Genomic DNA, 17,785 nt, shown 5'->3' with positions numbered 1-17,785 from the left:
CTTTAAACTGACCAGTTCCATCAGAGGAGCCTGGTGAAAGCCTGCCCTCCAAAGGCTCCCTCACTTCAGATGGTTACCATGCCCCCTGCTGGCTCATGTGGCGAGGGCATTAAACAAGCTATTTCCATCCTGTAACAAAAACTCATGTTAATGTCACTACAGTCTTGGTCAGACTTTTGGCTATGTTTAACACACTGTGATAAAGAGTCACAGCTCACTGCAGTCTGATTACAAAAACAAAGGGTTTTTCAATTTTCAAAACATTTTTTTTTGTTTTGTGTGTATGAGTTTATGGAAGGTACACACTCCACAGAGTGTGCATATAAGTTAAAAGACAACTTTGGGGAGTTAGTTCTCGTCCTTCGTCTTCATGTGGGTTCTGGGGATGGAATTCCGGTCACCAGGCATTCACAGTAGCACTTTAACCTGCTAAGACACATCACCAGCCCCAGAAGGAAGATTTTAGTGAAGACTCCAACGCTGAAGTCAGACCATGCAAATCAATGCCAGATGCCAGTGTCCAAGAATGTGGATAACAAAACCAGCAAAGGGCGAGCATGGGGTCCTTTAGGATTCTTGCAGATTAAATATATGGATTAAAACATTCAATTCTGCCAGGCATTGGTGGTGCATGTCTTTAATAACAGCACTCAGGAGACAAAAGCAGGCAGATGTCTGTGAGTTTGAGGTCAGCCTGGTCTGCAGAGCAAGTTCCAGGACAGACTCCAAAGCTACAGAGAAACCCTGTCTCAAAAAATAAAACAAACACAAAAAACAACAAAAACCATTCAGTTCTACTCATTCATTCATTCATTCATTCATTCATTCATTCAGCATCGCAGGGCTGGGACCAAGCCTTCAGTGCTGTTTGTGTGTGGAACGTGATCTCACAGGAGCTATGTTCATGGTGAGTTCACTTTAGCAGAGCCCTTCAATGTCTAGCAGCAGGCGTGCTAATCCACAATTCCACCGGAGCCAGGGTTGACACACATGGATTCAGTCTCACTACTATCAGATCAAATTTTTATTACCACATATTAATTGTGCAAAGCAATAGGCTTGTTGTAACATTTCATAATATATACGATGCACTTTGGCCAGAGTCACACCCACCTTCTCCCCACCCACTAGCTCTTTCCTGTTCTCTAATAGCACCCCCTTTACTTCATCCTTTTTTCACCCCTAAATCCCACAAGTGAAAGAAGATGTGTGTGCTTGTGTTTGTGATCCTGGCTCACCATGAAGATACACAGGGTCCATCCATTTTCCCAAAAAAAGATGCTTTTATTTATGGCTCAGTAAGCTTCCACTATGTGCTCAGTTCATTCTGCTGATTGTGTACCTTGGCTATTGTAGGCAGTGTGTGGATGGCAGGTAATTTGATTCCTTTGGGTAGAGAGTTTGCTTATTTTCTTGTTAGTAGCCAACTCAAGTAAGATAGAATTCCAATTTTGCTTAACCTGCATTTCCCTAATGTTTAAAAATGCTGAACATTTTTATGCATTTATTGGTTATTTGTATTTCTTCATTTGAAAGGGTCTGTTCAGTTCATTTGTACATTTATTGACTGGGTTATTTGCTCCGGTAGTGTTTTAATTTTGTGAGCTCTTCACGTGCTCTGGGTAGTAATGGCCTGCTGGATGAGTAGCTGGCACAGATTCCCTCCTCTTCTGTAGGCGTCTCACTTTGCTAACTGCTTCTGTGACTGCACTGGGGTCTTTAGTTCAATACAATCCCATTTGTGAAGTCTTACTATTATTTCCTCAGCTACTGGAATCCTATTCAAAGTGGCCTCGACCCTGCCTGCATCTTGTAGTGTTTCCAGCATAGTCCCTCAGTTTCAGACTTTTGGGTCCTACATTAAAGTCCTTGATCGACTGATTTATGTACATAGGATTTTTATACGGAGACCTAGTCTCACTCATGTGCACGCAGATGCCCAGTCTCCCAGCATCACTTAGAATATGTGGTCCTTTTTCCAGTGTGTGTTTCCTCTTCTCTTGTCAAAAGCCAGATGGCTGGAGCTTTAAGAGTTTATTTCTGAGTCTCTTGAGCCACATCTCCAGCCCAAGTGTCACCACTTTGGGTGGTTATAATTGTTAAAATGATATCATGATCATTTCTAGGAGGAAAAAAGTAGAAACAAAATAATTATAGAGAACAAGATGGGGACAATAAAGCAACTTATAGAGTGATTTATTTGGAAAGATCTTAGTTTATTCCATAGTTGTTTATAGACTGTTGTGTAATTTGAGAGAAAAATCTGAAAGTATTTTCTACAAATAGTCTTTCACAATTTGTCTTGTTGACTATCTATTTTAGAATAATGCATATTGCTATCAGAATTTTCCAACAAAATGACCATTTTGTTTGAATAAACAAAGGCTCAGTGGCACACACAGCTGCTGCCTGACTCCACATGAGTTGACAAGAGCTGGGCAACCTGTTTTTCTTTCTTTTCTTTCACTTCTTGTCTCCATCTTATTGTCCCAAGTGGATTTCTCCAAGAGGCCTTTACCCCGGAGAAGCAGCAGCCTTGGCTGCAGTCTGTTGACTCTCCTGGAACAAAGGTCCTGATGTTCCAGATTTCAACATTTTAAGAAAACGCTTGAAATCCCACGTTATGCAGTATTTGCCAATACTTTTAGAGAAATACAGGCAGTGTGGCAGCCTCAGTTCAAAAGTTCTAGAATCCTGTCCCCAGAACCCTATCCTAGTATTCAAAGTTGGATTTTGTCATGATCAATGACAACGCTAAAATGCACAGGATCTGGAGATGGCTCATTGGTTGAGTACAAACTGCTTTGGAGAGGATCTGAGTTTCATTCCCAGCATCCTTGTCAGGTGGCTCACAATTGCTTATAACTACAGCTCCAGGCACTCCAATGCCCTCTTTTGGCCTCCACGGGCAACTGCACACATGTGGCTTACATGTGTGTGCATTCACACAAATAAAAATTAAAAATACATTTTTAATGCAGATTCCTGGGCTTGCCTGGGACTCAGTGTCTGAAGTGAGGAGAGCAGCTTTTCTTCTGACGTGTGGCTTCTCAGCACTGATACAATCACCTGAAGCAGCAGCAGCCTTTTGAAGAGCTGCACAGGTGACTTGGCCAAACACTAAGAGCTGGGCAGTGCTGCCTTGGGAGTGGACAAAACAAAAATTCAATTTCATTTTGATTTGCCAAAGAATTATTGGTGGGTCTGGAGAAGTGTGTCGAGGCAAACAGTGACCATGTGGAGAACAAGCATGCAGGAAGGAATCCTGAGTCAAAGACTGAATTCTAGGATTTCTCAGCTCCAGAGTTTACCATGACATAGCCATTTCCTTGATTCCTAACCCTGGCAATTCTTCACAATGCTCAGTACTTGGCTTTTTTTTTTTTTTTTTTTTTTTTTTTTAGCACTATCCCTCCCAGCTGACTACATCAGAATCTGAGGTTGTATGTGGGGCTCCTTGTTATTTTAACAGCCCAGAATGACTGTCCTATCACCCACCAGCAGGCATCCCCTGCTCTGTGACACACTGTAACCCACACTGTGTGTTGTTGACATCACAGTTAATGCTGTTTTCAGGGTTCTATGAGCCTAGGTCTTTGGGGACCATTCTTTCACCTCTTGCTCCTACCTTCTAAGCTACCATCCTTAAGATTTACCACATTATTTATTTTTGTGACTGTCCGTGTGTTTGGAATGGAGGTGGTGTTTGTGGAATTTTGTGACCTGTTGCCTGGTAACTGTGCCTAAGACCACTAAGCTCTCTGTGAGCCGTGAGATTTCAGAAGCTTGGTCAGCCCGGTCGATAGTTTCCTGCTACTAGAAGGAAAGGATCGCTTCTCTATGCCCAGGGCTTGAAAAGCTGTAACTCAGCAGCTCACCCATAGCCATGTCACACTTCTTCTACTTGGCTCCAGAAATTCTGCTTCCCTTTAGCCCTCTCACTTCGAAAGAGTTCGAAATGATCAGACGCAAGGCCCGAGAACTGTGGCAGGAGGAGACTCAGTGGTCCGCTTCTTCAGTGACAACCTACTCGGGCAGTTACCGGCAAAAGCAACTGGATGAGGCCACGTGCAACCGACTGGCTCAAAGAGCAGGCCAGCAACAGTTTGAGTACAAACAGTAAGATTCCTTTGTAACATGTGCCAAGATATGTTGCTTTCAAGAGACAGGTGCCATTAGAGAGGGGGTATCAGAGAGCTGGGGACACTTCAAAGATGTTCGCCCTTCAGCTTCCTGTGTACATGTCAATTGCCAGCATGGCTCCCCCTCAAAATGGTATATAACCACTTATTACTGGATGATCTCAAAAAGAGGGCTTAACTAATGGAGATATTTTTATTTTGTGAACTTGTCTATTATTCCTTTTTTTTTATTGTGTCCGTATATGTGTGGTCACATGGGAAGGTCAGAGAACAACTAACACTTGTTCTCCTTCGATCCGGTGAGTTCCTGGACTCAAACTATGGTCATCGGGCCATCTTGCTGCCCCTCCCTCCTTATAGATAGGGTCTCCTGTGTCCCAGACTGGCCTCAAACTCACTCTGTAGCCCAGGGCAACCATAAACTCAGGATCCTCCACCTCCTGAGTGAGGAAACACAGGCATGAGCCATCATGCCCAGTTTATGTGTGTGGTACTGGGCATCAAACCCAGGGCTTCCTTGAGGCTAAGCAAGCACCTACCAACCGAGCCAGAGACTTGGCCTAAAACAGTGCTTCTGAGAATTTCCTTTGTTTCCTGTAGTCTTTCGCTTGGTGGAAAGCCATCAAACCCACCAACGCCGTAAGCACCAGGGCTTATGGGTGCCCGTAAGAGCTGAGGTCCAAAGACATTTCCAACCGTTTATTGGGAAGCCAGGACCTGTGGTAGGCCCACAGTCAAAAATTAATTCCATCTCAATTCCACAACTACATTATAACACTCAACTCATGGGAAGGAGGTTTGGCTCATCAGCAGGTCCTGAAGAAGAGAGTTCAGTCTAGTGAGAGCTTGGTAAAGCAAGCTTTCCATGGTGGGGAATGGGAAAAACACACCACTCAGAGGAAAGCGTGTGCACCTGGGCAAAGCCTCTGGGAACCGCCTGCACACCAGAGGCTATAGGTAGCTCAGTGCTCATGAGCAGATAGTGTAAGTCAGGACTCCAGAAAATTCCAGGGCTAATAATGAAATCTGTTCCTTTGGGTGTTATTTAGTAAATGCCCAAATTCTGGAAAAGTCTTTGAAAATACACTGAATTATTGGCTACAATTCCCAATATAGGAATAATCCATGTATGGCTCTAATAAATAGTTATAGGGCTGGAGAGATGGCTTGACTGTTAGCACTGGCTGCTCTTGCAGAGAACCAGAATCCAATGCCTCGAATGCATGTTGGGTTAGTACCTGTAACTCCAGAAGAGAAATGTCTTCTAAAGTTCTAAGCAAAAGCTGTTTGATTAAAAATTCTGTGAAACTGTAGGGAGTTAGTACCTGTATCTCCAGGAGAGAGGATGCCTTCTGGCCTTTGTAGGCACCCACCTGCATGTCGGCATCTCTCTCTCTCCCTCTCTCTTTAAATAAAATCTTAATCAAATATACTAGTTACCTGGCCTTCCAGATCTTTCCAAATCTTGGAAATCAAGCACATTATCTCATTTTTCCCAACACCTTTTGTAATAGCCCTCAAGCTTGTCAACCTTTGGAGGTTCCTTTGCTAAGTCTGAGGCTGTTGGGGAACCCCTTGGCCACGTAGGGGGATCTTTATACATTACTGAAGTCTGCTGTGAAAACACATGGATCCAAACAGATCCATGCAGCAAATTTGCTGTTGTTTAATAGACCTTAAAATGCAGACACGTGACATGTGGTGAACATGTACATAACTTTGAATGTGTTCCTCATTGTGTGATTCATTCCAGTCAGGGAGCCCAAGACATTGAAAACCACAAAAGGGCACATGCTTGTGAAGTTTATCTGGTGTTTTGGGAGTCTCAGACACTTTAGCATATCCATTGCACAACTACTGTTCTACGGGAGGCTAAGAAGCAGCAATGACATGAGAGGCAGACTGAGCTTAATTGAATAGGACTGAACTGATTGCATGCTACATTGATTTTGTTTTAAATCTCTTTACTAACTTTAGTCCAGAAGAGAAATGTCTTCTAAAGTTCTAAGCAAAAGCTGTTTGATTAAAAATTCTGTGAAACTGTAGGGAGACATTGTTTATGGTGCTATGAGGTCTTCCATGTGAAGATTCTACAGGTGAGAGTACATAGCATGGTTACAGGGACTGGCTTCTGGTGCAGGACCGTATCAGAATACAAATGGAAATGTTCATTTAAAATTTATCCAGCCAGGCTGGACAGTGGTAGCACACGCCTTTAATCCCAGCACTCGGGAGGCAGAGGCAGGCAAATCTCTGTGAATTCGAGGCCAGCTAGTCTACAGAGCAAGTTCCAGGACAGGCTTCAAAGCTACAGAGAAACCCTGTCTCAAAAAACAAAAACAAACCTTTGAAAAATTATTAAATGGACAGAACTAGAAAAAAAAAAAACAAATCTGAGTGAGGTAACCCAGATACAGAAAGACAAATATAGTATGTACTCAAGCATAAGTGGATACCAGCCATCAAGCAAAAGACACCCAACCTACAATCCACAACCCCAGAGAAGCTAGAACCCTCTTCCAGAAACAGATGGAAGCAGATGCAGAAATCCACAACTAACCAATGGGCCAAGCTCCTGGAGTACAATAGAAGTGAGAGAGGAGTGATAATATGAACAAAGGAGTCAAGACCATAATGGGGAAACCCACAGAAAGCTGACCCAAGCTAGTGAGAGATCACTCACTCGGGTCTGATTAATGGGGAACATGCCTAAGACCAAACTAGACTCCCTTAATATGGGTGACAAAAGTGTGACTGGGACAATATATGAGACAATATATGGGTCCTAGATCTAACTCTAATGCACAAACTGACTTAGTGAAGCCCATTCTATATGGAGAGATAACCTTGCTCAGCCTAGACATAGGGGTGTGAAGGATGGGGAGGTGCCTTGGTCCTGCCTCAAGGAGATTTTGGGACAGACTTAGTAGACTTCCTAAGGGAGAACTTACCCACTCCGAAGAGCAGATGGGAGGTGGGTTGGGGGGAGCAGGAGGAGAGAAGGGAGGGGGAATTGCAATGTAAAAAAAATTTAAAAATGCTTTAAAATGTATCAAGCCAGAAAAATGCTGTCTCTAGAACACAATACTTTTCATTCATATTGTTTATCCTGTGTTGCAATGACATCCTGAACCACACTGTTTGCTTGTTCTTAGCCTTAATTGTCAACTTGCCAGTTTACTGTCATCTGGCAGGAAAGTCTCCATTGAGGAAATACCTAGGTCGGATTGTGGGCATCTGTGTTCGGAATTGCCTTGATTATCAGTTGATCAGGAAGGCTCAATCACTGTGAGCAATACCATTTCTGGGGTGTGTGGGGGGGTGATCCTGGGCTGTGCAGGAAAGCTAACTAAGCATGAGCCTGTGAGCGAGTCACACCATGAGCCAGTAGGAGACATTCCTCCAAGGTTACCTTGCTTTGAGTTCCAGCCCCAACTTCCCTTAAGGATGGATGGATTGTGATCTTTATGATACTTTCCTTCATAATTGACATAAACTGGAAGGAACTAATAGGTAAACAGACAAATGATGATACATCCATGTTATGAGAGATTCTTGGCCCAGCTGGTCCCTTAGCCCTTGAGCCCCAAATAAACACATGGGTACTTATATAAGTCATAAAACTATTGGCTGGTGGCTTGGGCTTCTTATTGGCTAGATCTGTCTTAATTATTAACCCATTTCTATTAATCTAAGTATTTCCACATGGCATCCTACCTTCCAGGTCTCACATGGCATCTGCTATCTGCCTACACTTCCCAGAGTTCTCCTCCTCTCCTAACCCTGCCTATACGTCCTTCTCATTGGTCACAGCGTTTTATTCATCAACCAATAAGAGAAACATATATACAGAAGGGCATCTCATCACATCCATACAATGGAATATTATCCAGTAATTAAAAAGATGTGTGATTTCAGGCTATGAAAAGCTATGAATGAATCTTAGGTCCATATTTCTAAGTTAAGACATATGAAGTTGCATACTATATATTGAAAACATGCAACTCCCAAAAAGGAAATGTACACAATATACAGAGCACTGTTTCCATAGGATGGGCAGAAGTTAAACAGATGAAACACACTGATATTTCTGGGCTGTGAACTTGTTATGTGTGATGCCAAACTGTTGAACACAAGGCATTAAATATTTGTCAAAATGTATAGCACTTCATAGCATAAAGAGTAAACTTTATGCAAATTAATAAAAACATTTAGGAGTTTCAGAAAGTTAAAAATAGAATAAAGAAATTGAAAAATATGAATATATTATGAGATGAGCTCACTGGGCATTCCATTAAAGGCTGATGTCAGTAAATTTAGAAGTTGGCAGGGGTTATAAAGATTAGGGAACTGAACAAGCATGGTTTTATGACTGGCACAGTTGTTTCCGACTGGGTTTGAGCAATAATTCCAAAACTATTATATGTATAGGCTAGAACTGAGCAATTCAGTATATGAGTGGTAGGTGATGGAAGCCAAGATTTTTATGGGAAGAGGAAGTAAATGATAAGGAGTAGGGTCTAGAAACGACCCGTCATAAAAATCAAAATTAGATACTTGCTTAGGATATTTAGAGATAATGGTATGTAGAAATAGTTATACAGATGTGTCTTATGCAGGTTATTGTATATTTCCTCATTCTCTGCTCAGTCCATGTTAGTATAGACCTTTACACAAAAGGGCCTTGAAGCAAGGTTATGCAAGAGCAGAAATATCAAGTGCCCTGATTTTGGTTCCTGCTAAGTTTTCTCCAGTACAAAGGAATCAGATTTACTTAGGGAAATACTGATCCTTAGACTCAACCAGGTGATAGACACAATAAGCATGGAGCATGGTAGAACCAGAAAGTGTTAAAATGCCAGGAGGTAAAACAGCAATGGTGGGGACAAATGAAAGTTCCAGATGGCTAAAGCTGAAAGATATTGAGGAAAAATAAACATATTACTGTATTATAGCCCAAAGTGCCAAATAAACATCCATGAATCTTGTTGAATTATAGTGGGAAGGGACAGATTTCCCATGCAAGGGAATGGCAGTCATGGGCTAATGCAAATAGCCTCTTATACAGCAGTTGTTACTATAACTGCTTTTCTGCACCTGAACAGGGAGCCTGATATTTGGTTATAAAACTCACTACCACTTATGTTAGCAGTCCCCTAGGATGAAATGTGTGAGTAAAAGTTTCATAATATGTACGAGACCCACATAAGGTAAGCTAAAATTCTGATGCAAGAAATCATAGTATAACTAAATGAATACAGACATTCCCTGCTTGTGGCCAAAAAGACTAAATAGCACCAAAATGTTCTTCCCAACTCAGTGTATGTCCTGGTTTGTTTCCTGGTTCTCTGATAGAACACCCGGACAAAAGCACCGTGGAAGAGACAAGGTTTCCTTGGCTCATGAGTCCACATTACAGTAAATCACTATGGGAAGTCAAGGCAGCGAGAACCTGAAGCAGCTAGTCACATTCACAGCTGAGAGCAGAGAGAGAATAAAGGCTTGCTTGTCTTCTGGGCTCAGTCCAGGATTCCCAAACCTGGGGAGTGGTGATGCCTATAGTGGGCACAGCTAGCACAATGAAGGCAATTCCCTAAGCCATGTCCATGGGGCCAAGCTGATCTAGACAGCCTCTCATAAGACTGTATTCCAGATGATTCTACATTGCATCGCATTGATAAAACTAACCATTACAATGAATGAGTTCAATACAACCCACATTAAAGTCCCAGCAAGTAAGTTTGGGAGCACCCAAAAAGCTGGGCCCAGTGTTTAAATGGAGAGAGAAAACAGGAAGAACAGCCAGCACAGATTATAGAGGACTAGGTTGGAGGACTAGCAATGCTTGTCTGTGAGTACAGTACACGGTGCCAGTGAAAGAACAGACAAAGAGATGCCCAGAAATAAGAAAAAAGCCCAGAAATAAATGCACATAAAATATCATTTGTTAATATTTGGCAAAGAAGCAAAGAAGCAAAAGAAGCAAAGATACCCTTTCAAAGCATGTTAGAACAAATGGACAGCTATGTGGGTGGGGGGGCAGGGCATCTAGACACAAAACGTAACTCAGAATGCATAATGCTCTAAGTGTAAAAAGCAAAACTATAAAACTTCCAGAACAGTAAAGACCTTGTGATTTGGAGGGCACAAAACCAAGTAGTTGGTAAAAAATTGACTTCATTAAAATTTTTTAAATTATTTTATTTTTAATTCTTTTAGTTTATAATATAGTTACATCATTTTCTCCTTCCCTTTCTGCCCTCTGAACCCTCCCATATACCCCTCCTTGATCTCTTTCAAGTTCATGACCTCTTTTTATCATTGTTGTTACACACACACACACACACACTCCTTAAATACCTATATATAACCTGCTGTGTGTGTGTGTGTGTGTGTGTGTGTGTGTGTGTGTGTGTGTGTGTGTGTGTGCATATATATGTTCTCAGGGCTGACCATTTGGTATTGGATAGTAACTTGATGTACTCTTTCTTGGGGAAGACAGTTTCTCCCACTGTCGCATTCTCTGGTTGCCTGCAGTTATGTAGGGTTGAGGCTTCCTGGGCATCTCCCTGTCCCCTGACCTCCCTCCTCTGGTTCAGATTAGCATGTCTACTGGTGTCCTGTTCAGCTCATGTTCAGCCATCATGTTGGTGACTTTATGGGTGTGACTTCTGGCATTTCTAGGAGACACAGTCTCTCAGCAAACTCCGTTCCTCTGGCTCTTACAATCTTCCTGCCTCCTCTTCTTGTGTGGGAGTTGTATTGTAGATGTATCCATTGGAACTGGGCTCCACAACTCTGCATTTTGATTGGTTGTAGTTTTCTGCAATGGTCTCTGGCTTTTACAAAGAGAAGTTTCCATGACACGGAAGTGAAGACTACACTTATCTGTGGGTGTAAGGACACATGTTTAGAGTGTAGTTGAAGATGACGCTGGTTTAGTAAAGTGGTGTTGTAGGCTCTCCGCCAAGATCCATGACTTTACTACCCTAGGTTTCCAGTACCAGGCACAATTCCCCTCTTGTTTTAAGTTCAAGGAGAGACTGTTGGTTACCACCAAGGTATACATGCCACTACTGCACACTTCAGGTTATTGTGCCAGGCTCATTCTTGTTCATTAAAAATATTAAATTCTCTGAAAATATAATGCCAAGAGAATAAGAAAACAAGCCACAGACAGGAAGAAAATGCTTGAAAAAGGCCTATTCTGGTAGGTATTCTGATTGATACATCCAAGATTTAGAAAGAACTCTTTAAGTGTAATGACAAGAATAAACTAATTGTAAAATGGGCCAAAGAAGATGCACACATGGTAAATAAGAATGTGAATGCATGCTTCACTTCTATGTTATCAAGGAAATATAATTAAAATTACAATAAAATTCCACTATACACCTGTTAGAATGACCACAATCTGAGCTGAAGAAATGGTTCCAGTTAATAGGACTTGGTGTACAATCATGAGAACCTGAGTGCCAATCCAGCACCCAAGTAACTACGTATGCATGTGTGCATGCATACATTCATACATACATACAGGTGTTTGAGGCAGCTGAAGATAGGAGGATATCTGAGGCACATTGACTTCTAGCCTAGCTGAGAAAGTATAGACCTTAGGTTCAGGGAGAGAGCCTGCCTCAAAAAAATAAGTGGAGAGTGATAGAAAAGGAACATGATGCCCTCTTCTGGCCTTAGTGTGCACACACAAACGTGAGCACTTACACCCCATGTACTCATACAATCACACATATACATAAATAAAACTTTTTTTTTAAAAAAATGATCAAAATCCAATAATGATGGTGAGAGTGTGCGGCAGCTGGAACCTTCATTCATGAAAATACAAAACAGCACAGTTACCTGGAAGATAATTAGGCAATTTCTTGGAAAACCAAACTATATTGTTTTTGTAGCATTTAGCAGTTGTACTCTTTGGTATTAATCCAAAGGATTTGAAATGTATGTCCATACAAAAATCCACACAAATTCTTTATGGTGGCTTTATCCATAGCCACCAAAACTTGGCATGAACTAAGCTGTTTTTTCACAGATCAGTGGTTAAACCATGGCACACTCATACAACAGAATATTATTCAGTGGTAAAAAGCAATGAGATATGAAGCCATGAGAAGACACAAAATTTATATATATTATTAGCTGAAAACAATCTGAAAAGATTATGTACTCTGTAAGGCCAGCTAAATGACATTTGAAAAACAAAACAAAACAAAACCCTATAAGGGCAGTGAATATATCAGTGAATTCCATGGGTTGGTTGAAAGGGGGAGGGGATAGAGTTGGAGCACAGAGGCTATTTTAGGACAGTGAAAATATTATATATGATACTATTATGAAGGGTGCAAACATTATATAGCTGGATGAACCCATAGGCTGTTCACACCAGCTATGGACTTTGGTATCAGTTCTAATAATGTGCTCCTCTGGTGAGTGTGAGGTATTGGGGGAAATTGTTAATGCTCTAAAGAGTACTGCCTCTGCTTCTTTTCCTAGTGCTATGATTGAATGCTCTGACTAAGGCAACTCAAGAGAGAGAGAGTTTGTTTACTCTGGTTCAGTTATGCTGGCGGAGTCAGATGGCAACTGTTCACACCATATTCACAATCAGGAAGTAGAGAGGGATAAATGCCTGCTGGTTCTTAGTCCCCTTTCTCCATTTATCCAGTTAGGAGCCCGGCACCACCCACAATAGGCAGGTCACCCACCTCCACCCTACTCCCATCGCTCCCGTCACTTCTGTCTACTGCTGTTCAGAAAACTATAAATTACTGAGAGAAAACAAACATCTAAGTATATGGAGAGATAAACCATGTTCATGGATTGGGAGACTGAATATTGCAAAATGGTGTCATTTCCCCCTAATTTGTAGACCCAATGCAATTCTGATAGCTTCTTTTGTTTAGAAGTTGACAATTCTAAAGCTTAATATGAAAACAAAAAAGTGTTATGATATGGCCAAGATATTCTTAGTAAAAAAATCAAATATGAGAGTTTACTCTAGAGATAGCAAATATCCCTGGAGCTGAGGAGGATACAATGAAGGCCAATAAATAAGCTAGGATAGTAGTATGGCACAGAAACAGAGCAACAGATCAGTGGAATGGAAACAAGCAGAGGCTGGAGAGAGGACTCATCAGTTAAGAGCATGTACTGCTCTTCCAGAGGACCTGAGTTCAGTTCCTAACCATCAATCTGAAACTGCCTGCAAGGAGTTTCACACTGTCTCATGTCCTCCACAGGCACAGCACACACACACACACACACACACACACACACACACACACACACACACACACACACACACACTCAGACACTCGCACACATAGTTTAAAATAAAAGTAAAACTTAACAAAGGAGTACAGAATATAGACCAGAAACAAGCCTGTACCTGTAACAGGTGCTTGATTTACAGAAGTGCTGTAACCGAAAGGCTGTGCTCCCAGCTCTAGCTAGTGAGTCAAATACCTGGTAACAGGGAAACATGGAGGCTATTTTGATGGCTTGGGCAATTGCAAAGATTTCTCTTTCTTTTTAGAGAGAGATCTTTATTTTTGCTATTGTGTGCATGATGGCACATGAGGTGGGGCATGTTTGTAGAGGTCAGAGGACAACTTTGTGGAGTCATTTCTTTCTTTCCATGTTTATATGGATTCCAGGAACCTAACTTGGGTTGTCAGACACCTGCTGAGCCACTAGTCCTAGAAAAAACATTCTTAAACAGATACAAAGAGCACTGGCTCCAAGGGAAAAGTTAGATAAATTGGATGCCTTACAATTAAATAGTCTGTCCAACCAATATACCATCTAGTACACACAAGGAAGGTTAGCAAAAGCAAGTCATTTTCAACTCAGAGTCCCCACAAAGGGCTGGTAGCTATTTTGTATACAATATGGAGATTAAAATCATAATTCACTTCATTTCCAAACCTAGGACTGATGAGTTAAGAACATCATGCGTAAGTGTTGGTGAGGATGTGGCACGTGGGGATCTCCCACAAATCGCTGGTAGGGAAGCACATTGTTGTGGTCTCATCTAGCATCAATGATGCTCAGCAACCCAGTTCATTCCCAAGTAACCGTCATCTCAAATGCATTTTCCACTCCACTCTTAAACCTAGACATGTATAAACATAATCCTAGCAACACTGTTCAGAATAGGAAAAAAAAAACCCTGAACACAAGACAAATATAAAATGCATTCTATAGCTGTCTCTTAGTCTCCTCAGGTGCCAAAATCTGAGGATGCCTGACATCCCCTCACTATCTTAGCCAGTGTTCTGTTGTCATGAAGAGATACCATGACCACAACAATTCTTATAAGGAAAGCATTTAATTAGGGTAGGCTTACAGTTTCAGAGGTTTAGTCTGGGTTAGCCTGGTGGGATATGGTGATGTTAAAGCAGACAAGATGTTGGAGAAGCTGGGAGTTCTACATTTAGATCTGCAGGCAGCAGGAAGAAGAGAGACCACTGCACAGTTGAAAACTCAAAGCCAGCCCCCAGTGACACACTTCCACCACCAAGGCTACACCTCCTAATAGTGCCACTCCTTGATGACCAAGCTTTCAAATCTATGAGCCTATAGAGTCCATTCTATTCAAGCCACCACATTCCACTCCCTGGCCCCCACAGGCTTGTAGCCATATCAGAATGCAAAAATGCATTCAGTCCAACTTCAAAAGCTGCCATACTCTCTAACAGTCTCAACACTGTTTAAAAGTCCTAAGTCCATCAGCCAGACAGTGGTGGCACATGCCATTAATCCCAGGACTCAGGAGGCAGAGGCAGGCAGATCTTTGTGGGTTTGAGGCCATCCTGGTCTACAGAGTGAGTTCCAGGACAGCCAGAGCTACCCTGTCTCTAAAAACAAAACAAAACAAAAAACACAACAAAAGTCCCAAGTCTTTTCTGAGACTCAAGACAGAATCTTCACTATAACCTCCTCTAAAACAAAAATGAAAAAGCAGATCACATACTTCCAACACACAATGGCACAGAATATACATTACCATTCCAAAGGGGAGCATAGTGAGGAAACACTGGACCAACGCAAGACTGAAAACAGCTGAGCAAACTCCAAACTATTTCCATGTCTGATGTCAAAGCACTCTTTGGATCTCCAACTCCTTTCAGCTCTGTTGACTACAACACACTTCTCTCTCTTGGGCTGGTTCCACTCCCTGTTAGCAGCTCTCCTCAGCAGGAATCCCTTGATTCTGGTATGTCCAACATCTTGGGGTCTCCAAGGCAACCCATCTTCACACAAAGGCCTCTCTAGGCCTCCATATAGGGACACCACTGACACGTGCCTGTCCTCAGCAGTTTTCATTAGCCACGGAGGGAGATCCCACAATCCCTTTCTTGAATCCTTGACTCTAAAGCCAGAACTATGTGACCAAAACTGCCAAGTACTTCTGCTTGCTGAGGCTGGAACATTGTCCCTTCATTCAATTAGTCTGCATCAGGTTTCTGTTTCTGAAGGCCTCCTTCACTGCTTAAGCCTTTCTTTAATTCCTTTTCACAAGTGGAAAGGTTAGCTGGGTGGGGACTTGTCCTGAGGTCACTCCTTTTTTTTCCCATTTAGCATCAGGTTTTTCTTTAATCTGTTCATCTCCTTGAACACAGAACTTAACTCTATTACATTTCCTGGTGCCCTTTTCTTCTCAAACTTTACATTTTTGTATTTTTCCTTTCTCAGTTTAGTTCTTTGCATTATAGAAATATGTATCCTATAATTCTAATGACATAATGTAAAATTTTTGTCTGTATGGGTGTTTTGTCTCTCTATATATATAACTGTGTATTACCTGTATGTCCAGAGTATACAGAGGCCAGAAGAGGGCACCGAATTACCTGGCATGGGAATTATAGATGGTTTTAAGCTTCCATGTGGGTACTAGGAATTGAACCTTAGTCCCCTGGAAGAACAGCCAGTACTCTCAACTGCTAAGCCACCTCCAACCCCCCTCCATATAATGTTTTAAAAACTAACCAAACCACAATACCATAATATTTGGTGATTATATATATGTGTGTGTGTGTGTGTGTGTGTGTGTGTGTGTGTGTGTGTGTGTGTGTGTGTGTGTGTGTGTGTGTATAAGAAAAGCAAAGGTGTGATTCCTACAGGACACTGGTGCTCTGTCTTTGTCAGAACTGTCTCTCCCAAATCCACTGAGAGATTAATCAGTGGGTGCTTTACCCAGAAGCTGCACTTGGAGAATTGATGGCCTATGATGATTCTGTTGCTGTCATGGGGTAGGAGAAGGACATAGGTTGGGCTTCCAGCCCCTGTCTGCAGGATGAGTGGGATTGTCTGTGTTCCAAATATATGGACAGTGAGAGCATTTCAGGACTCTCTAGGTTGATTTCAATTCCACTCTACCCCTTCCTTGCCTCATAGTTCCAGGTGCCTAGGATTTAGAGACCCTCCTTCCTTAATCATAGGATCTGCAGTTAGTTATGAAATTGTGCAGACTGGCAATCAATTTGGCCATTCCAGGCAGAATGCCCATCTCTCCCAATAAGCTGTAGCTTGCTGGTAAGGAATGTCATATCTTTGTTCAGGGAAACTGAGATACAGATGTGTCTCACAGGATGCACACAGCATCTGTGAGTCCCCACATCACCCCACTGCCATTAAATTTTATTTGGAAACCAATGTAATTACTGTAATCTTTCTTATTCCGTGCATAGCACTTATCTTATTTTGAAAGCAACTCCCTGGAGAAACACTCATAAATCCTGCTGAAGTAATTATGAACTTAATGTTTGAGCTTTGCATGCAGAGATGAAAATGTTACCCTTTTATGACAAATCAGAGCACAAACAAATCCCTAAAGACTGTGCAAAAATTCAGCTTGGGTTGATTTAATGGGAATATGGGGTGAGGGTGGGGGTGTGGGAAGAGAAGAAAAGTAATAGAACCTTAAGAAACCAAATGAAAATTAAATCTTTAGGCTCTGTGTGATTGCTGAGCCTACCCGCCTGTAACTTGTTTCTCCCATGGGCTTTCTTTAGGACACCATTGCTGGGTAGCTCTGCCTCCATCACTCTACCGGGCCAGGCTGGTTCCCAAGAGGCCGCAGATGGCAAAGGTTAGTTCATCATCATTTCCTCCAAGCCCAGCCCTTTCAGGTCCTTTTCCCTATGTAACTGAGGTAGACTGGTGAATGCAAAGTGTGTGTACTATGCTATTCAACAGGATGCTTTGATAAGTATTTGTACTATGACATGATTACTGTGACATTGTTAATCAGTTGTTTCACATAGCTCTGTGTGTGTGTGTGTGTGTGTGTTTGTGTGTGTGTGTGTGTGTGTGTGAGAGAGAGAGAGAGAGAGAGAGAGAGAGAGAGAGAGAGAGAGAGGAGAAGAGAAGAGAAGAGAAGAGAAGAGAAGAGAAGAGAAGAGAGAGAAGAGAAAGAGAAGAGAGAGACAGAGACAGACAGTGTCTGTGTTGGGTGTGTGTTTGTGTTAGGTGTGTGTACACTGGTATATGTGCATGTGTATGTGTGTGTAGTATGTATGTGTATATGTTTGTGTGCATGTGTGCTATGTGTGTGGTGTGTGTATGTGTGAATTTGTGTACAGTATACCCATATGTGTGGGTACGTGAGCGCGTGTGTGTGC

The 17,785-nt window shown here is 42.0% G+C and overlaps 1 protein-coding gene across 1 annotated transcript; it reads left to right on the top strand.

Annotated features, from left to right (window-relative positions):
- The first annotated feature begins 3,886 nt into the window (after positions 1-3,886).
- CUNH4orf51 (chromosome unknown C4orf51 homolog) lies at positions 3,887-17,258 on the top strand. The gene is made up of 2 exons (XM_027404925.1): positions 3,887-4,119; positions 17,177-17,258. Exons 1-2 carry the CDS (start codon positions 3,887-3,889, stop codon positions 17,256-17,258), a joined length of 315 nt encoding a protein of 104 aa, XP_027260726.1.
- The last annotated feature ends 527 nt before the right edge of the window (positions 17,259-17,785 follow it).

Source organism: Cricetulus griseus, chromosome 3 (genome assembly GCF_003668045.3).
Source record: "Cricetulus griseus strain 17A/GY chromosome 3, alternate assembly CriGri-PICRH-1.0, whole genome shotgun sequence".
NCBI classification, from domain to species: Eukaryota; Metazoa; Chordata; class Mammalia; order Rodentia; family Cricetidae; genus Cricetulus; species Cricetulus griseus.
Note: the sequence above shows the minus strand (reverse complement) of the source record. Positions and strands in the feature narration are given on the sequence as shown.

Coding starts and splice junctions, on each gene's coding strand:
- CUNH4orf51 (XM_027404925.1), top strand. CDS start 3,887: ATGTCACACTTCTTCTACTTGGCTCCAGAAATTCTGCTTCCCTTTAGC. Junction 4,120..17,176: donor CAACAGTTTGAGTACAAACA/GTAAGATTCCTT, acceptor GGCTTTCTTTAG/GACACCATTGCTGGGTAGCT.